Source organism: Ursus maritimus, unplaced genomic scaffold (assembly GCF_017311325.1).
Source record: "Ursus maritimus isolate PB19 unplaced genomic scaffold, ASM1731132v1 scaffold_7, whole genome shotgun sequence".
Lineage (NCBI taxonomy): Eukaryota > Metazoa > Chordata > Mammalia > Carnivora > Ursidae > Ursus > Ursus maritimus.
The window spans coordinates 17,915,770-17,934,086 of record NW_024426885.1 but is presented as its reverse complement, the minus strand read 5'-3'; the positions used below and the strand labels follow the sequence as shown (position 1 = coordinate 17,934,086).

Here is an 18,317-nt window from a genome sequence, read left to right as displayed (position 1 = left end):
CTATGCAGTTCCCAGCACCAGGACTGTTTGTAGGGAAGTACAAGAAGTGAACGGAAGAAGTGTGTTTGTCCATAAATTAGGTGCACCTTGTACTTTTCCTGGTTGCAGTCCTGTGTATACATAGTCCCATATGGCCAGCTCTCATCTAACTCTGTGAGCAGAGGACCACGGTGAAGGGCAAACATACCAACTGTATACTGTCTGCCCACCCCCACTGCCAACGCCCCTCTCTGGCCTCCACCCCAATTGGTGCAATCCCATGGCAGCTGAGCCTGGCGAGTATAGATGGGCTCCTTCCTGGGCCGAGTCTGGGAAGATCTACGTAGCTTCTTGGTTCTAAAGTCAGTTGCACTTGGATTTGGGATGAACCTTTTTGGATTAGTCTCCCCTCTGTTTCACCTGACCATAGATAAGAAACTGCAATCTGCTCTTATTTTTATTTTTTAAAGATTTTATTTATTTTTTTGAGAGAGAAAGAGAGCAAGTGAGAGAGAGCCTGAGCTGGCAGGGAGGGGCAGAGAGAAAGGGACAAGCAGACTCCCCACTGAGCAGGGAGCCCAACATGGGGCTCAAGCCCAGGACCCTGGGATCATGACCTGAGCCAAAGGCAGATGCTTAACCAACTGAGCCACCCAGGTGCCCAGGGAATCCATTTTTAAAGCAACTCCATACATTCAGAAAGGCTCCTGACTTGAAAAAAGTCTCCAAGGGAATGCTCGATGATCTAAAGATGAGACTTGAGGCTGGCACCTGGGAATGTGCTAGAAATGGTAGGCAAAGTGATAAAGAAAAAAAATCAAGGGAGAAACAGAAACTGCCACACGCACACCTCCCTGGGCTCGCTCTGAGACAGCGGTTCTCAGTGTGGGCTACACGTTGGAATCACCCGCAAACCCTGATGCCCAGATTGTGGCGTATGACATCAAGTCTCCTTGGCTGAGACCCAGACCAATTCCAGTGTACAGCCAACTTGGAAAATAACAGTGCTGGGGGTTACGCCTCCTAGACTTTTTTTTATCAATCTGGATCAAATTTTGCTTTATCTCCCACCACTTCTGCCCTTAATTCCATGATGGGTTCTGTGTTAAGAGACAACTCAGCAAAGAATAAGCCTGAATATATCCTATAAAGTCAACTGGGCAGCATTTATCTATATCTATATTTATATCTATATCTATATCTACCTATCTATCTATATACATATATACTTAAAATACATTTATCTCTTGAATTTCATGCCCACAAAGATACAAGGCTGCTCTCTGCAGCAACTATGAGAGCAAGAACTGGAAAACAACCAGAATGTGTATCAATCAATAATACACGGCATATCCTTACAATGAAAAATTCTATAGTCCTTAAGAAAGAAGAAAGCAAATTTGTATATACAAATATGAGATGAGAGATACCCAAGCAGAGGCAATGGTGTGTGCAAAGGCCCTGGGGTAAGAATGTGTCTGGCATGAGGGAGGCACACGAAGATGATCAGCATGACTGAAAGGAGCAAACCATGGGGGATGGAATTAGGAGGGTGTACTGAGCTAAATGGTGGTCCCCAACAAGATATGTCCATGTCCTAATCTCCAGAACCTGTGAATGTGACCTTATGTGAAGAAAAGGTCTTTGCAGATATAATTAAGTATCTTAGGTGAGGGGATCATTTCAGATTTCCAGGTGGGCTCTAATCCAATGACAGGCATCCTTATAAGATAGAGACGGAAGAGAGGTATACAGAGGAGGAAGCAATGTTAAGGGGAAGGCAGAGATTGGAGCGATATGGCCATAAGCCCATGAAGTCCAGGGCAGCCACCAAAAGCTAGACAAGACAAAGAAGAGAGCTTCCCTACAGCTTCTAGAGGGAACACGGTCCTGCCGAACCTTGATTTTGGACTTCTGCTTTCTAGAACTGTAAGAAAATAAATTTCTGTCACTTAAAGCCAGCAGGTTTGTGGTTAACTTAGTATGGCAACCATAGGACACTAATAAAGAAGGTCCCAGAGGCCAGGTGAGAGGGCCACTGTAAGGGCTTAGCTTTCATCCCCTAAATAGGAAGCCAGGGGAGAAGGCTGTGAACAGAAGTGATGTGACCTAACTCATTTTCCAACAGGATCGCCCTGACTGCATTTGGAGAATAAAGTGTGTAATCCCGAGATCCTGGATTGTTTTTATAAGCAAACTACATCTAGTTTTTTGTTTTGTTTTGTTTTTATAATCATATTTTTTTTGAGTTTTCAGAGATTTGTCCCTTGAGCAGCAAGAATTCAGATTACATCATGCCTCATTGTTTTATACATCCCGAATAAGTAATTTATCTGCTAATAGCATATTCAGTGCAGGTTAAAAAAAAAAAAGCCAGATGCTTTAGTTGCACATATGTGAATTTCCTCTAGAACATCATATCCCCAGGCATGTGAAATAGGTAGAGTAATATTATATAATCCATATGCATTTGAGAGTTAATTTAGTAAGAGTCCTAAATTTACCATCAGTGGCTGTAAAAAAGAGAATCAATTGACTAACTAAATCCTGATTTTAACATCTTAAATGGAATGTTAATGATTTCTCTTATTATTACCAACATAAAAGTTTAAAGTAGGAAATAAAGAATTGCATTTTATATAGTTTACTATTATCAAATATGTACTAAAATCTCAAGAGTTTAAATTAAATACTTATTTTTTTTTCAAAAACCAGGGATGTACTGTATGGTGATTAACATAATATATTTTTATTATATTTATATTATATATAATATAATTATATATAATTATATAATATTTATATTTAATATAATTTTATTATATTGTGTTAGTCACCATACAGTACATCCCTGGTTTTTGATGTAAAGTTCGATGATTCATTACTTGCGTACAACACCCAGTGCACCATGCAATACGTGCCCTCCTTACTACCCATCACCGGCCTATCCCATTCCCCCACCCCCCTCCCCTCTGAAGCCCTCAGTTCGTCTCTCATGCTTCATTCCCCCTTCTATCTAGTTTTTTAATTTAAAAAAGAACATAAACTTTAAAAAGGAAACACAACGGAAAAAAATCATAAATTAATAAACACTGAATTAAAAAACAAGCATTTGGGGTGTGAAACTAGCCCACGTGGCCGAAGCCTGCCAAAGAGACTCTTTGAGCTTTACCATCTGGCGCCTCCTCGAGGCGGTCAAACGGCCCGTGGTCCTGGGAGTGGATCAGCTCCGTCATCAGAGTGGCAAAGCTGTGGACATCTCCCTTTGGGGTGCCGGACCAGGCGCCTCTGGGAGCCGCAGCAGCTCGGGGGCCGTCCAGTAAGTTCTGCAGAGCAACAGCTGTGGTGAGGGAAGCCTGCGGTGGGAAAGGGGCAGGCAGAAAGGGAAAAGTCACCCCTCTTTCTCAGGGAAGCACAGAATTGAAAGCATCCAGCCGCAACGGTGCGCGCCTTAAAGAGCAAATAGGGATCCCTGCGTACGCGAATACAGAGAAACCGATCGGGAAGGACGCGCACTAACGTGTTAACTGTGCCTAACATCTGACTGTGCGGTTAGAAGAGCTCTTCCCTTTTCTTTCCCCTTTCTGTCTCGTCTACATTTTAAAAACTAATTTACTGAGGTGCTATTCATAGGACATAAAATAAACCATGGAAGCAAACAATTCGTGTGGCATGTGGTACATCTGCAGTATTGTACGGGATTTTACTTTGAGGCCACGGACATATTTTGGAACTTCTTTGGGTAAAATCCTGTCGCCATGAAACAGCTTCTCCCTGGTCCTCCTGCCCGCGGCCCCGGCAAGCACCAACCAGCATTCTGTCTTTACAGATCTTTGCGTTCTGGGTATTTTGTATAACCTGCATTTATTGTTTGCTGTGAGTTTGATAGGTTTATTTCATTGTCAGTTACAATGAAATAAATATATATTATATGTAATATATATATAATGTATATATAATATATATATATAATGTGTGTGTATATATATATATATATTTCACAGGCTGGTACTTGTGCCAATGAGCATCAGGTAGCAGAGGTGGTGGGGTCGGGTGCCCTGTGAGCCCTCTGCTGGTAGCTAGTAGGTGCAAGGTCTGCCAGGGGTTACCTGAGTGGTTGGTGGGTCCCTGGCTGTATGTTTTGTAGGTCCGGCCGTACTTGAGCTCCCACAGCCTAAAGCCCGTCAGCTTCACCTGCATCCGGCTGCCACCAGGCAGCTGGAAGGCTTCGGGTTGCCGCGGGACCCCAGGGGGCTCCCGTGGAGGAACAGCTTGCCCTGGAAGAGTGAAAATAAGCAAATGAATTAAAGTAGGTATCAGTGGACCCTGCCGGAAGAAACAGAGACAGAAACAGAAGGAAAGAAACACAGACCCAGGGGAGGGGGACATGCCCGTCTCTAGGTTCACTTGTTCCAGAGCCACTAACATAGCCCCTTGCCCATGAGTCAACCTGGGAGCATCGCCCAAGTAGGGGAAGACTATTTCTGGCCCCCTGGCGTGGAGCCACGAAGGCAAGGCCAGCCTAAAATAAATAAGCTAAATAAAATAGAGTCTGACGGAGCAGTCAGACTCCCTCATTGAAATCCCAGCTCTAACGCTGAGCAGAGAGCAAGTTACTTTACCCCACAAGCCTCATTTTTCTCATCAAAATGGAGGTGACAATGATCCCTACTTCCCAGGGTGGCTATGGAGGGTACCTGGCGTAAAGCACCTGAGACACAGGCACACATCGTGCACGACACAGAGTAAATCCCCGCCATAAACTGTCATGAAAAATGTGTATACTAATTAAGCAAAATAAAAATTATTAAAAAAATAAAAATTTAAAAAAAAGAAGAAATAAGTCAATGAGAAATCACCCAGTTATAAACAGATAGAGACTTGAGGTGGGAAGATGGGATTAATTAAAGAAGATTGTCTCAAAAAAAAAAAAAAGAAAAGAAAAATGTGTATAAATATCATAAAGTATATCAACATTATAGAAACAACATTATGTAATTAACTCTTCTTTTATTACCTACGTGTTACAAATCATATTCTATTCCGACCTACATGTAATGATTCTATAATAATAGAATATTACATTCTGTTATATGCACTTAAGGGTCCTGATTGAGCACTTTGCAAGGGAAAGGCAATAAAATGAGGAATGTTGAAAAATTCCCATGTCATCCATTGTGTTCTTAAGGGTTTATGTCTATTATTGTCAAGCAATAAAGTACCATTATTTATGAAGAGGCCCAGGAAGAGTACTAGAATCAGAAGCCGTGCATTCACGTTCCCACTTGACCACTAGGCCTCTTCAGGCAAAGCACTGCGCTCGCTGGGCCTTGATTTGACCATCTCTGAGATGGGACTGCCTAGATCCCCACTGCTTGACAGATGGCCTGGGGACCAGCAGCACCAGCATCACCTGGGAGCTTGGCAGAAATGCAGACTCTTAGGCCTTGTCCGGACGTACTGAAGCAGACTATGCATTTTAACCCGATCCCCAGGAGATTCGTGTGCACGTAGCCTGAGAACACCCGTCCTCCTCTTGCACCTTGGAACGCCTTGGCTGCCCATGAAAGTCACCTGGGGAGCTTAAAAACGAAGAGCCCGTGCTTAGACCCGAACACAAGAGCCTATGTTAGCTACGGATCACATGCGGTACCAGCCAAGCCTGATGCGAAGAAACGCAAAGCAAGAGAGGGATCAGAACGGGGAAAGAGTGCCAGTGGGAGGACCTAGGTCAGGGTGAGTCACCAAGGCCAAGAGCATGCTCATTCGGCAGGGAGGTGAGGGCAGAGGGCACAGATCTCTCCATAGGCGGGAAGGGCTTTAAAGAAAGCCCTAGAACTGGGGAGGGAAACAATTATGGGGGGAGGACAGAGAGAGAAGAGATAAATTTGAAAATGAGAGCTGTCACATTTGAAGCAGGATCAGGCTGACGAATGTTGGTATTTCTCTGAGATCTCCCAGGACAGGCTAGCAGCAGTGAAACGAAGGCTAAGGGGACAGGGCTGACTGCATTTCAGAAGTAACCCCAGCAGTGCAGGGAGATGGGGGGACCCACTGTGGGTGACACTGGGGTCTTTATTTTCTTACTTCCTTGAAGGCTTCACCATAAGACATTTCCGTAATATTTATTCAACGTTTCCAGCTGCTTGGACGTAAAGGCTCTCTATATCTTTGATCTGAATCTCTGAGCCATTCGCAGAATACTGAGCCTGGGAGCTGGGAGGGAGGCATCAGCCTCGGGATGTCACAGGTATGGGGTTGTCGTGGAGCCATTTTACCTGCATCAGCCTGAGTAGCATGGGCCTCCTCCTACCTGCCTCACCCCAGAGGTTCAGACAAGAGCGAACATGACCATGTCTCTCTCAAGGCCCTTACTGGAACATTCCCTGTTTTAAGTTTATAGTGCTAGCCTTATGTGGTATTGACCTAAATTCCTTACTTAAACTGACTCACGTCATTCCCCTAGTGACCCTGTAGACACAGGTGGTATTACTGTCACCCTCAACATACAAATAAGGACATCAGGAAAGGGAGAAACGAAGGCGTTTCACCTGCGCCAGGTCACCGGCCTGTGGTAGAGCAGGACTGGGAACGCTGCAGTCCCATTCCACGTCCCCGCCTGGACCAACAGCACAAATGCCCTGTAGCTGACGAAAGAAAGCTCTGAAGGGCAAAGATGAGGACCCACTGAGCGTGGCATCGAAGCCACAAGCGTCCGTGAAAGTGCATACCGTGGTCTGGATCTCCGATGAACAGATAAGTAACAGCAAACCTTTCTCTGAGTACTTTGTACTATGCACGGTGCTGTCTTCACACGTAGGATCGCATTTTGTCTTTCCGGAACATAGGTTAACATTCTCATTCTCTGTCTCCCAATGAGGAAACTCACAGTTTTAAACTGCTCCCAGACAGTGAAAGCAGAGCCGGAACATAAACCCAGGTTGGGTTGCCTTCAAAGCACAGCCGCTTCTAAATCATCAGACTTTAGTTTCCGGTGCCCTGGTGATTGATTGTACGGGAGCAGGAGGAGAGTGGATCAAAGCACACCCATTCTCCTGACAGCGTCATACGGGGACAGCCAGGTTCCAATGTCTCTCGAGCCCAGCAGAGGAGGGGGGTGAAGTCACCCACAGGTGTGGTAGCAGGAGGCAGCGGTGGCACTCAATGTTCCAGCAAGGACGAATGCGAGGAGGCCCCGAATGGACTCTGTCCCCAGGGAGGGGGACACTGGGCCTCATGGTCACCAGCTCAGGGACTCACCTCTCCTCCAGCAGTGATCACGGTCTGAGTCACCGTCCTGCTTTAGCAAGAGCCCTGAGCCAACACTGGAAATGGAGGCTAAAGTGGAAAGCAGGAGCGTGGATACACCACCCCCACTCCCACCCCAAAATTCAGCGTTTGTTTTCTGAGATGATACAGTTACATTACATTTTATTTATTTATTTATTTTTTAAAGATTTTATTTATTTATTCGACAGAGACAGAGACAGCCAGCGAGAGAGGGAACACAAGCAGGGGGAGTGGGAGAGGAAGAAGCAGGCTCATAGCGGAGGAGCCTGATGTGGGGCTTGATCCCAGAATGCCGGGATCACGCCCTGAGCCGAAGGCAGACGCTTAACCGCTGTGCCACCCAGGCACCCCTACATTACATTTTAGAAGCTGCAACCCACTCACCCAAACCTGGAGGGGCCTGGCCGGGGCTGCCTCTGGAATTCTCTCATGAGGCTCCAACAAGCCAAGGTCTGGGCTTGAAATCTGGGGAGACCTGTATCCAATCCAGAATTCTCTCTCATCTGATGGAGACCTCCCCATGCAGCAGGACCGTCCTTGACGCTCACAACTCTCTCTGCCCCTGCTAGTGCCAGGCCCACCCAGACAGGAGACGTTTTACTCAGTCACCACTGATGACCCCTGACGTCCAGGTTTACTAGCAGAGATCGTTCTGTGAGAACATAAACAAGATGTTTAGGGATGGTTGAAAGCCTAGGAATGTAGTTCTCCCCAAGAGATGGCACACATCTCTTCAGTGGGTTTTTTTTTTTTTTCCTATCTTGGTGGCAATGTATGATTTGATGTATATTGTCGCAGACCAAATAGGTCATGGTCTCAGGGTTGTGAGATCTAGTCCCGCTGGGCGTGGAGCCTGCTTTAAGATTCTCTCTCTTCCTCTCTCTCTGTGCCTCACCCTTTCAAAAAAAAAAAAAAAGAAAAGAATGAGCCGTGGAGTTAATTGGTAATTATTAAGAGTACCAGCTAAGAGAAACATAATATGAGCCACAGGTATAATTTTCAATTTTTCAGTTAAATAGGTGAAATTAACCTTAATAATAAATTTTATTTCACCCCATGTATTAAAAAATCTTATTTTGACATGCAATCAACATAAAAATAATGAGATATTTGAAATTCTGGTGGTTGTTTTTTTTCTGAGTCTTCGGCTCCGGTGTGAATCTCACACTTAGAGCACACCCCAGCTGGAGCTCACCTCATCGCCACTGGCCAACAGGCCCACACAGCTGGTATTGTTTGGATGGTGCTGACTTATCCCAGAGGATTGTTGGAGGAATGAAATTCCTTTTTCAAGATTTATTTATTTATTTGGGAGAGAGAGCAAGAGAGCATTCGTGAGGTGGGGGGGCAGAGGGAAGAGGGAGAGAGAGAATCTTAAGCAGACTTCACACCCAGCATGGAGCCCAATGTGGGGCTCAATCCCACGACCCTGAGATCATGACCTGAGCTGAAATCAAAAGTCGGACACGTAACTGACTGAACCACGCAGGTGCCCCCATGGGAATGAAACTTTTAAATGCACATGTTTTTAGTACTAGTTGGTACTAGTAATGGAGTTATCTGTGATAATAGTAATAGTACTGCTTCTACTAACAGTGAACATTTACAGGTGCCTGTCGGGGGGCTTGGTGCTAAGCATACGTACTTCTCGCAACAACTCTATTAGGTGGGTGCTGCCGTTATCTTTAGTTGATACACAGGGAAACTGAGGCTCAGGGTAGTTAAGGTCACCTGGCCAGCAGTGGAGAGCCAGGGTTCAAATCCCAAGATAACGTCTATGCCAAACTGCCCTCTTCCTCTTAATCCATCAAGACTTCTCTTCCTTAGAAATGAAGGCCCATCCCTAACTCAAGAAGAATATCATAATCTCCAAAGCTCCTCCCCAGGCTGGCTCCGCTGGGTTGAACGCTCAGGCACAGGACAATGAGCCTCGTCCTCCGGGCCCTCCGTGCTCAGAGCTGGGTCTGAGCCAAATTAGGTGCCCAATCAACATACATTTGTTGGCTTGAAAAGTATGTGGCATCTCAGAATCTCTCTGGTACTTGGTATAGAGAATGTTCTGGTCAAATAGACATCAAGAGAGGAACTGTCTTTACGATTGATATGGGATAGCCAGAAGCGTGATGTGACCCACAGAGCGTGGCCAGTGCTCGGGTTCATGTCAAAGTCACCAATGGGAAAGCTCTGAGAAGCTGTAGTGAAGTTTTGTTATTATTAGGCCCCTTTGAAGGAATGCTTGCCGAACAATTCACCTCAAAGGGCCTAAATGTGCCTTGACCTAACTCACCGTGACTTCCTTACACTGTCCCATTGCACACTCCATTTCAGAAGACCGAGATGCTTCCAAAGCTGGTGTCAAGCGGTCTTCGGTTCCCTTGGCACGGAGCAGGGAGCAGGGGATAGACTCAGTGACCCGGAGTGACTGACAACCACCAGGGAGACTTTCCTTCCAGAGTGCCATTCTCACCCACCCCAGCATTTCTCCAGAGAAACTTTTGGGTTAATAGCTCTTGAAAACCAAATGCCAACTGAAAAGCTAAATCTATTAGTTATCCATACCTTACCTGGGGAGAACTTACTAGTTTTCTCTTCAGAGGCAATACATATGATGTCAGGGCAGGAGACAGATCCCCAGAGTCTAGAGTACTTCCCTGGGTTTGGTGGGGAGGGAAGGGGAAGCGGGTGAAGGGAAGGAAGCAGGAGCCCAGGGTAGGAGAGGGCGCCGCGTCAGATCCTCCTAATTCATAACTGCTCCACCACTTAATTTTACATGTACATTCCCTGAGGGGTTTTTCTGCAACTAGATTTTAATCCATTCAGAGATAAAAACAAGTCCTTGTTTCCTATGGAAGTGCCCAGAGTAAGACAAACCCTTAAGAGACGCTCAATGAAGTCTTACTGAAATGCTAACAAACAGTGGTAACCCAGGGTCATCTGAGAGGACCCACCACGGGTGGCTCCCGTCGTCTGCCTTCCTTGGTAACGACCATATGCTGGTTTCCCACTAAAGCCTAAGATACCAAAGTTTCACAAGTACGACGACTTCTCAGGAGTAAAGAGCAGTTAGACCCTAGAGAAAAAAAGAAAGCTCTTTGATACCAAGCGGGCCAACCTCATCTCTTAAACCCACTTGGAGGCCGAGGTCTAGCGAGGGGAAGCAACTTACCAAAGTCACTCCAAGAGCCACCAGCCCTCAACTACAGGAGGACAGAGCTCATGTCTCACCCTGTGTCCCTCCCAACACCCAGGCCATGTCTTGCCCAGAGGAGTCTGTTGGTTGATGAATGGACTGTTGATTGACAGATGATGACCACCCCTGCCTTGCTGCCCATGTGTTGGACTGACAGACTTCCTCACCAAGACCCACTCCCACGTCATTGGTGTGGTCCCCTCTGATGGTGAAAGTAGGCACAGTGAGCTTACAAAGAGCAGCTGGTTTGTAGCCCAGGGTGAGAAGGACACCCTCAGGATGCTGGCCCACACTGACATGGCCCCACTACTCACCTTCCATCTGTGAAATGGATACAATGATAGACTTACCTTATATTTTGTTGTGAGAATTAAATAAGTTAATATATACAAAGTGATAGAAAGTAGGCGAAAATAAGAACTAAATATATTTTAGCTACTAATATTGTTATTATTAATCTTTTTTGCAGACACCACAGCCCTCTTTGCCCAAAGTAAAGACTCTGCCTGCTTGTACACCTTCCCCGGTCTCCATTCTTAGCCCACCTCTTAGGTCAACAGCTTTGTGGCCATTTTCTCGGGAAAGGAATCAAAAACTAGGAAGAAGGAAGGGATGTTAGGAATCCTCCTCCCCAGCTTGCTTCATGATCTAGTAATCAGCTTTTCTTTGGGGTAAAAAGTTCCAGCCTGAAGTGTAAATACCCTGCCCCTTCCTGACTGGATAAACCTAGCATTCCTTTCAACTCTAGTCTAAAATAGTTCTCACTATTTACTTGAGACCAGGGAGGGAGAAAAGAATGAAAAATCTGATGGAAGTGGTGAAATTTAGAAGTGGAATCATTTTGTTTGAGATCTGAGGAAGATCAGAATTCTCAGGAAAGATTATAGTTCAGTTTAACCCAAGACACAGAATAACTCAAAAACACTGGTATTTGTTCTTTAAATAAGTTTTACATGATACTTACATTGACTATGTCATATGCAAATGAGAGTTTGAATATCCAATCCAGCTCATGATCTGAGTTTCTCAAAACATCCTGAAAAAAACCATTATTAGAATTATCACCAGTGACTCCACCAGAAGCACAGGGAGCTTCTCATTGTTCCACTGTTGAATGATTTGCTAATACAGTGGATGATTCTGACCAGGACTACGACGACCCAATACATTGCAGCCAGTACTGGAAATTTCCCAGGAGATACCATAACCTTATTCAATGCTGAGAAAGTCACACTGTGGAGTCTTTTAAATACTTCCTTGTTCCTAACGTAAAGCTAACGGTCCCATACCATGGGTAAGATGAGCCCAGAAACATAATTCGGTAGCAGCTATAATGTCCTAAGAGATGATAACAGGCTCAGACAATTTCCATCCAGAGCCAAGGAAACCAGACTGTCGGCAATTCCACTGCTAATTGTATCCGCTGTAGGCGGCCCAACAGGATAATTCAGGTCTTGCAATTAGACCAGAGAGGAACTGTTCTTGGATGAAGGGCAAAACATCGATTAAGTTCTTTAGAAGCTGCTGCTACTCAAGCCTGAGGTTAGATGTACTGCTTCGCTTACCTTAAGGCTCCCCGTCTCGCAATACTGGGTGACAATGCAGATGTTGGGTGGTTCTGTGCAAACACCGAAGAAGGGGACAATGTTTTCGTGCCTTAATTCATACACCTGAAAATAATAACAGTAGCTGGTGATTACAGTATGTCTTCTGTGCCAGGAGCTCTGCTCTGTGCTTGACATACTTGCAGCTAAGTCTCACGCAAAGAAAAGGTGAGAAAAGAGCTATGACTGCTCCCATTTTACAGATGAGGAAACTGATGCTCAAACAGTAAAATAATGTGTTGGAGATCATACAGCTTATTAGTGGCAGAGCTGGGAGGTATATCCAGGCAGTCTGCCTCTAGCAAAGAAACCAGAGGACTGATCAAAGTCTAACCTAAAACCACGTCACAGTAAACAGACCTGGCCCTGCTTCCTGATGGTCTTGGCTGTCAATGCCAGTGTGTGGGGGCCATGCCAGGTCATAGGTCTTGAGTAAGATGAGACCCCATGACTCTGACTCCATCCAAGGACCAGGTTCGAGGAAGGTGAGCAGCAGAGAGGTAGAGACACAGAGGATGGAGAGATAGAATTAAGACCAGAAGAATTAAGGAGAAGGAGCAAGGCCGAAAGGGGTCCCAGATTTCAGGTGCCTGGGTCAGGCTAAAGGATCTGAAGCCTAATGTCTGGGTTGTCAGGGGACAGAGATAGTGGGCCAAGGTAAGGGAAGCAGCTTCCCGCCATTGATCCTTTGGGCTGGGGCATTCCCAGATGGGAACCAGGAGCTGGCAGCAGAGAGCCCAAAACAGCACTACTTTCTCTCTTCCAGGGGCAGGGGCCTCACCAGCCGGATTTCCTGCAGCACAGATGGCTTCCTGACCCAGGCTTTTGCTTGGTCACCAACATTGCAGACGGCCACATGGTTTCCCTGGAACCAGAGATGAACTGGGGTGTTCTTAATCTAGGTTGATCCAGAAAACACTCCTCTCAGAAAAGACTAGGAAGGGAAGCAGGAAAACTGGCAAGAAACCCACTGACGAATGGGACCATCAAGCTCCTCGCTGCCCACATCAGCCCTAGGGCGGCACTGGGCTCCATTGATATAGGGGCTCAGCTGATCACTCAACACATGAGATATCTTTTAACAGACGACACAGTCCTGCAAGGCGGGTGTGATTAGCCTGTTTCCAGATGAGATCACTGAGGTTCAGTGACTTGTCCAAGGTCACACACTTGTAGGTAGTACAGCCAGAATTTGAACATCCGACTCTAAGACTGCTCTGTTTCTATTATACAGTAATATCCCACGTGCACTTAGAGAAACAGTGAGCTGAGGTCTTAAATGTAAGCCTGGAATCAGAGACCTGGTTCAAGCCCGTTGCCACTACTTACTGCCTATGTCTTCTTGAACAAGGGATTTCGCTTCTCCAAGCTTCCATTTCCTCCTCTGTACCATGGAGATTAAAAATAAAACCTATCTTGGGGCGCCTGGATGGCACAGCGGTTAAGCGTCTGCCTTTGGCTCAGGGCGTGATCCCAGCGTTATGGGATCGAGCCCCACATCAGGCTCCTCCGCTATGAGCCTGCTTCTTCCTCTCCCACTCCCCCTGCTTGTGTTCCCTCTCTCGCTGGCTGTCTCTCTGTGTCAAATAAATAAATAAAATCTTTTAAAAAAAATAAAAAAAAAATAAAACCTATCTTGCAGGGTTCTTTCGAGGGTTCAGTCAGTTAAAACATGTAACACTGTGAACTCGAAGCTGGGCACCGATCAAGTTTCAGTCTGTAGCGTATCGTCTTGTCTGTCGTTACCTGTTGGGTTTGCTTTTAGAGGGACCGTCACTCACCACAAATCATAGGACAACCTGGAAAAATTGGTGTAGATGAAGAGAGAGAGTCTGGACGCAAGAGAAGATAAGCCTCGACGTGACTTAAATGTCAACCAAGATGTGCCAGTTTTAGTGTGGGGTTAGCTGCAAAGGACTCAGGACTGTGATGGGGCTTCCACGGATGCAGGGCCCGCTGTGGGATGGAGGAGAGCGTCCTTGGAAGAGGTAATGCTTAAGCTGAACCCTGAAGGACGAGAAGGTGCCAGATGGAGGGGGCAGGGGCCGCACGTACGGCATCGTCTGAGGACAAAACACACATGGCCTAAGCGGCAAGACGCGTTGGATGAGTACGGGATTTAGGCCAGGAAAAACAATTTTTTTCTGAAAGTAGCTTGAGACTAGGCAGTAGAAAGCCTTGAGCCTGTGTTAAAGAGTTTGGACACGATAGTAAGGGCAACAGAGGTGGGGACCCCAGGGATGGTATTTGAGGGCAAGGACAGCAAACATTTCAGGAGGCTTAACCAATAAAGGTACGCTGTGGATTGTTGGCTGCTGTCTCTAAATGGCTCCTTGACCATAATATACAGTTCTGTGGGGCACCTGGGTGGCTCAGTCGGTTAAGCATCCGCCTTCGGCTCAGGTCGTGATCCCAGGGTGCTGGGATCAAGCCCTACCTCAGGCTCCCTGCTCAGCAGGGAGTCTGCTTCTCCCTCTGCCTCTTCCTGCCACTCCCCCTGCTTGTGCTCTCTCTCTGTCAAATAAAGAAATAAAATCTTTTCCCCAAAAATACAGTTTTGTATGAATAAAGGTCCTTAGGGTTTAATGGGTGATGATATCCACGATGGTTTTTGTCGTTGGAAAACCCAAGTAAACGTTTAGAAAAATAAGTTCAGCTGCATAAGGAAAGCGTCGGCTCCAATCTTTGTCAAATCCAGTTTAGGACAAAGAACGAGTCTTCCCTGCTTGGAGCTTTTGGCCTCTACTCTCCAGGACTTCCGTTTCAAAGAATAAATATATGGGTTTTTTTCTTCACATATTTTTCACCCAGGGGACTTGAGCTTCTAAAGGAGTGCTAAGCACAGGCAGCCATAATGGGCTGGGGTGCTGGAGAGAGGCTGGGAGGGGCAGGCAGGGGTTATGCCGCTGGCTTCCACAACTACCAGGCCTCGGTGCCACAGCAACACCATTGCCCACACCTGATTCCTCAGCGCTGAGGTACCAAGGATGCAGTGATCCATGCTCTAGGACAACAGGGTCCTAGAGGTAGTCATTAGCCACACGAGGCTAAATTAATGAAAATTAATTAAAATTATATAATATTTAAAATTAGTTCCCCAACACACTAATGTTTCATAGTCTTCTAATGGTACCATACTGGACCATGCAGATTTGGAATATTTTCATCTTCATAGAAAGTTCTCTTGGACAGAGCTGAGTGTAATCTAGAAAGCAGAATAGGAATCACCTAGGAGCTTGTTCGGGAGTATGCAGAATCTCAGGCCCCACCCCAGACCTACTCGACCAGCATCTGCTTTTTTTTTTTTTTTTTGGTGCAAAAGGGTGGTTTTATTGAAGGACAGCAAAGAGCAGCTGCCCAGCATCTGCTTTTTAACAAGAGCCCCCAGTGTTTCATACCCACGTTAAAGTTTGAGAAGCACCAGTCTGGAGTCACAGGAATACCTTGGCTTTTACCTGGAGTGTCCCCCTATTCACAGTTCCCTGCCTGACTGAAAGGACATGAGGAGAATGGGACAGAGACACATGCTAGGACCTACAGGCAGCCACTTTGCCCTCAGGAGTACCTGGTAAAGCCCTAGAGGGGCATAAAAGAGCTCTTCTCCTGGCTGGCTCTTGACAAAGGAACTGGCGTCCCCAGAAATCATCACACTAGATGAATGACGGTTGTCCCCTCTCGACACGGGTGTGCCTCTCTGGGATGGCTGTAAGACAGGAAGCAATTCCATTGATCTCAGTAGCTTGATCAACTACCGAAGAGACTGTGCCTGTTATAGGTGAGGAAAATGAATGCCAGGGTTAATAAATGGGAGAGTCAGGACTCCAATCCTGATCCTCTGACCCAGAGTGTGAGTGCTTTGCTGCGACATACGTCCCTCTTGTGTCTGTACCACCACGGACGGTGTCGTGGCTCAGGCTCTGGGGTCAGACTGCCCAAATTCAAGTTCTGGCTCTGGCCCTTAATGAGCTGTGTCACCTGATGCCAGAATCCTCTTTCTAAATGAGCATCTAACCGCATGACCACTCTATTTCCTGCCCCCCGTGCCTCCCCAACACCTAGAGAATGTGTTTAACACAGAGGAATCCTGTTTTTCAAGGAGAATCTTACCTGGAACCCTGATGCAGGAATCAGGTAGGACAAAACCAAGCTGCTTCAGTTGAAGAGGGAAGAAGGAGGCTCAGAGTTCTTCTCCGTCACACCTCCACCCTTAATCTATCATTCACCCCACCACCACCACCCGCCGACCAGACCAGTGAGCCCCAGAATCCCCGGGGACATTTGAAAATGACTTGCTAATGAATCCTGATCTGGTCTTCACATGTTGAAGCCTCCTTGACGTTGGTACCTCCAAGTCCCCTTTTTTTTTTGAAAGTCCTCAGTTATTGAATGAGTAGCATATGCAAGGATGCCAATAAAAAGAAACGACTCCTAAAAATGACATTTTTGAAAATAAAGCCAATATAACAGGAATGACATATACGTAACATGAGAGAAATGTTTGATTTTGACACATAATGTATTTCCTCCTCTTTACAGTCAACCTAAATGTCCGTGAGAACGAACCTGTATACTTCGGTCTAACTTCAGTGCCTTTTTTTGTTTTTTAAACAAGCAACAACATTCTAGAACACCTTGCTTTTGCTTTGAACCATTTAAGACTCATACATCTGTTCAAGTCATAGATTCTGGTTATTCCCCTAATATCTTGAGTAGCATGTGCTCCTGAGCAAGGACTATCTGAAATTCTAAACCGACTGATCTTTACAATAAAATGCATTGCCCTTGTATGTTTTTAATAAATTGAGATGAAGGTAAAATTGCCCCCCCCCACCCCCAGGAACAAGGAACTCTTCTTAAACTACAGAAACCCAAGTCTCTCTTTCTTCCGTACAGAACATTTCTCACTAACATTTCCAGGAGGGCAATAAATGCTTTGGAATAATTGGTGTATGCTTGCAAAGATTGCATTGCTTTATACTAATAACAAAAACAGAGAAAAAGAAAAAAGGAAAGAAAAGAAGACATTTCAGAATTCCAAGCGAAAACATGCTAAGTCATAAGAGATGGTCATAGTAGTATTTTTTGAAATTATGTAAATGTCATATACTTCTCAAATAACATTATGCTTATTAAATGTGTGCCAAGCCTCCCAGCCTTGAGTACCCCGCATCTTGGCACACCCTGTGTTACTTCTCTCCTGGCCACCACCAGCAAACCACTCTTCCTAAATGTCACCTCCTTTCTGAAGCCTTCACGTTGCTGAGACATTTATTCCCATTTGTGGAGCCTCTGTCTCAGAGGTGTAGACAGACGCCTCTCAGAGCACTCGCCTCCCTTGGATGACATCATTTGTGGTATATCGCCACGCGTTGCACTATGTTTGGCCTGCAGTCGATGTCTGATGTGTGTGTATCGAGCAAATAAATCTTAACTGTCTTCATCATCAATAGATCAAAAGAGTTAATGTGGTTTTAAAAAACTAAATGCTACCCCGGAGACAGATTTAATGTTTGAACAGAATATACGGGATCTTACACCCACAGGGTAATAGAGCTGAAAGGAACCTTCGAGATCATCTGATCAATTTTAAGTATTGAGAGACTGAGGCCCAAAAGTGATGTCCACCACAGATATTCATCAAGGAAGAAGTGGGAGGCCCAGAAGCAGAATGTGGGGCTCAAGACTCTGTTAAGCACCCACTCTATAAATAAGTTGGCCTCAGCTTTCAGAAACTCTTTGACGAGGTCCGTTCTACAAATCACTAGCAGCGAGCAAGAAATGGGTATCCGGGCCAGGTGTGGCCTTACCTCGTTCTGGGGCAGAATGGGGATGTCATCATAATTGATTTGCCACCAAATGTCTTTATTTTGCTTTTGCAGTTTTCCACTCTGCATCTTTAAAATCAGACCTATGATCACAGTTCCCAAGACAGTAATCAGGAGGGTCATTGTGAGGATCACAGCAGTCACCCCTGGGGGCAGAGACATGTCATTACTACAGCCTGCTGAAGAACTGAAGTGAGCACTCCCGGGGTCCTGGCTGGTCCTGCCAGGCAGGTGCCTCAAAGGCATGGACCCAAGCTGGGGTATACTGGGTCCACTCAGACTTGTCTCTTCCAAGGATTCTTTTCTGGCCTCCCCTCCAGTTCCCATGGCAACTACACTCACCTCCCCCTTTGTATAGAAACATCTATTGTAGAGAAGGATGATGAGTCCCACTCTACTGAACATTTACTATGTGCTCTCCTTAGAGTG

General features: G+C 45.8%; 1 protein-coding gene across 1 annotated transcript in view; it reads right to left on the bottom strand.

Moving 5' to 3' along the window:
- LOC103659237 (guanylate cyclase 2G-like) overlaps positions 1 to 18,317 on the bottom strand; it is a 41,785-nt gene that overhangs the window by 9,376 nt on the left and 14,092 nt on the right. Inside the window, 8 exon segments of the mRNA XM_040624321.1 lie at positions 3,152 to 3,335; positions 4,089 to 4,187; positions 4,190 to 4,256; positions 11,424 to 11,495; positions 12,025 to 12,129; positions 12,845 to 12,928; positions 15,629 to 15,766; positions 17,871 to 18,108. Coding sequence (XP_040480255.1) covers positions 3,175 to 3,335; positions 4,089 to 4,187; positions 4,190 to 4,256; positions 11,424 to 11,495; positions 12,025 to 12,129; positions 12,845 to 12,928; positions 15,629 to 15,766; positions 17,871 to 18,108 — 964 coding nt within the window. The 3' untranslated portion in view covers positions 3,152 to 3,174.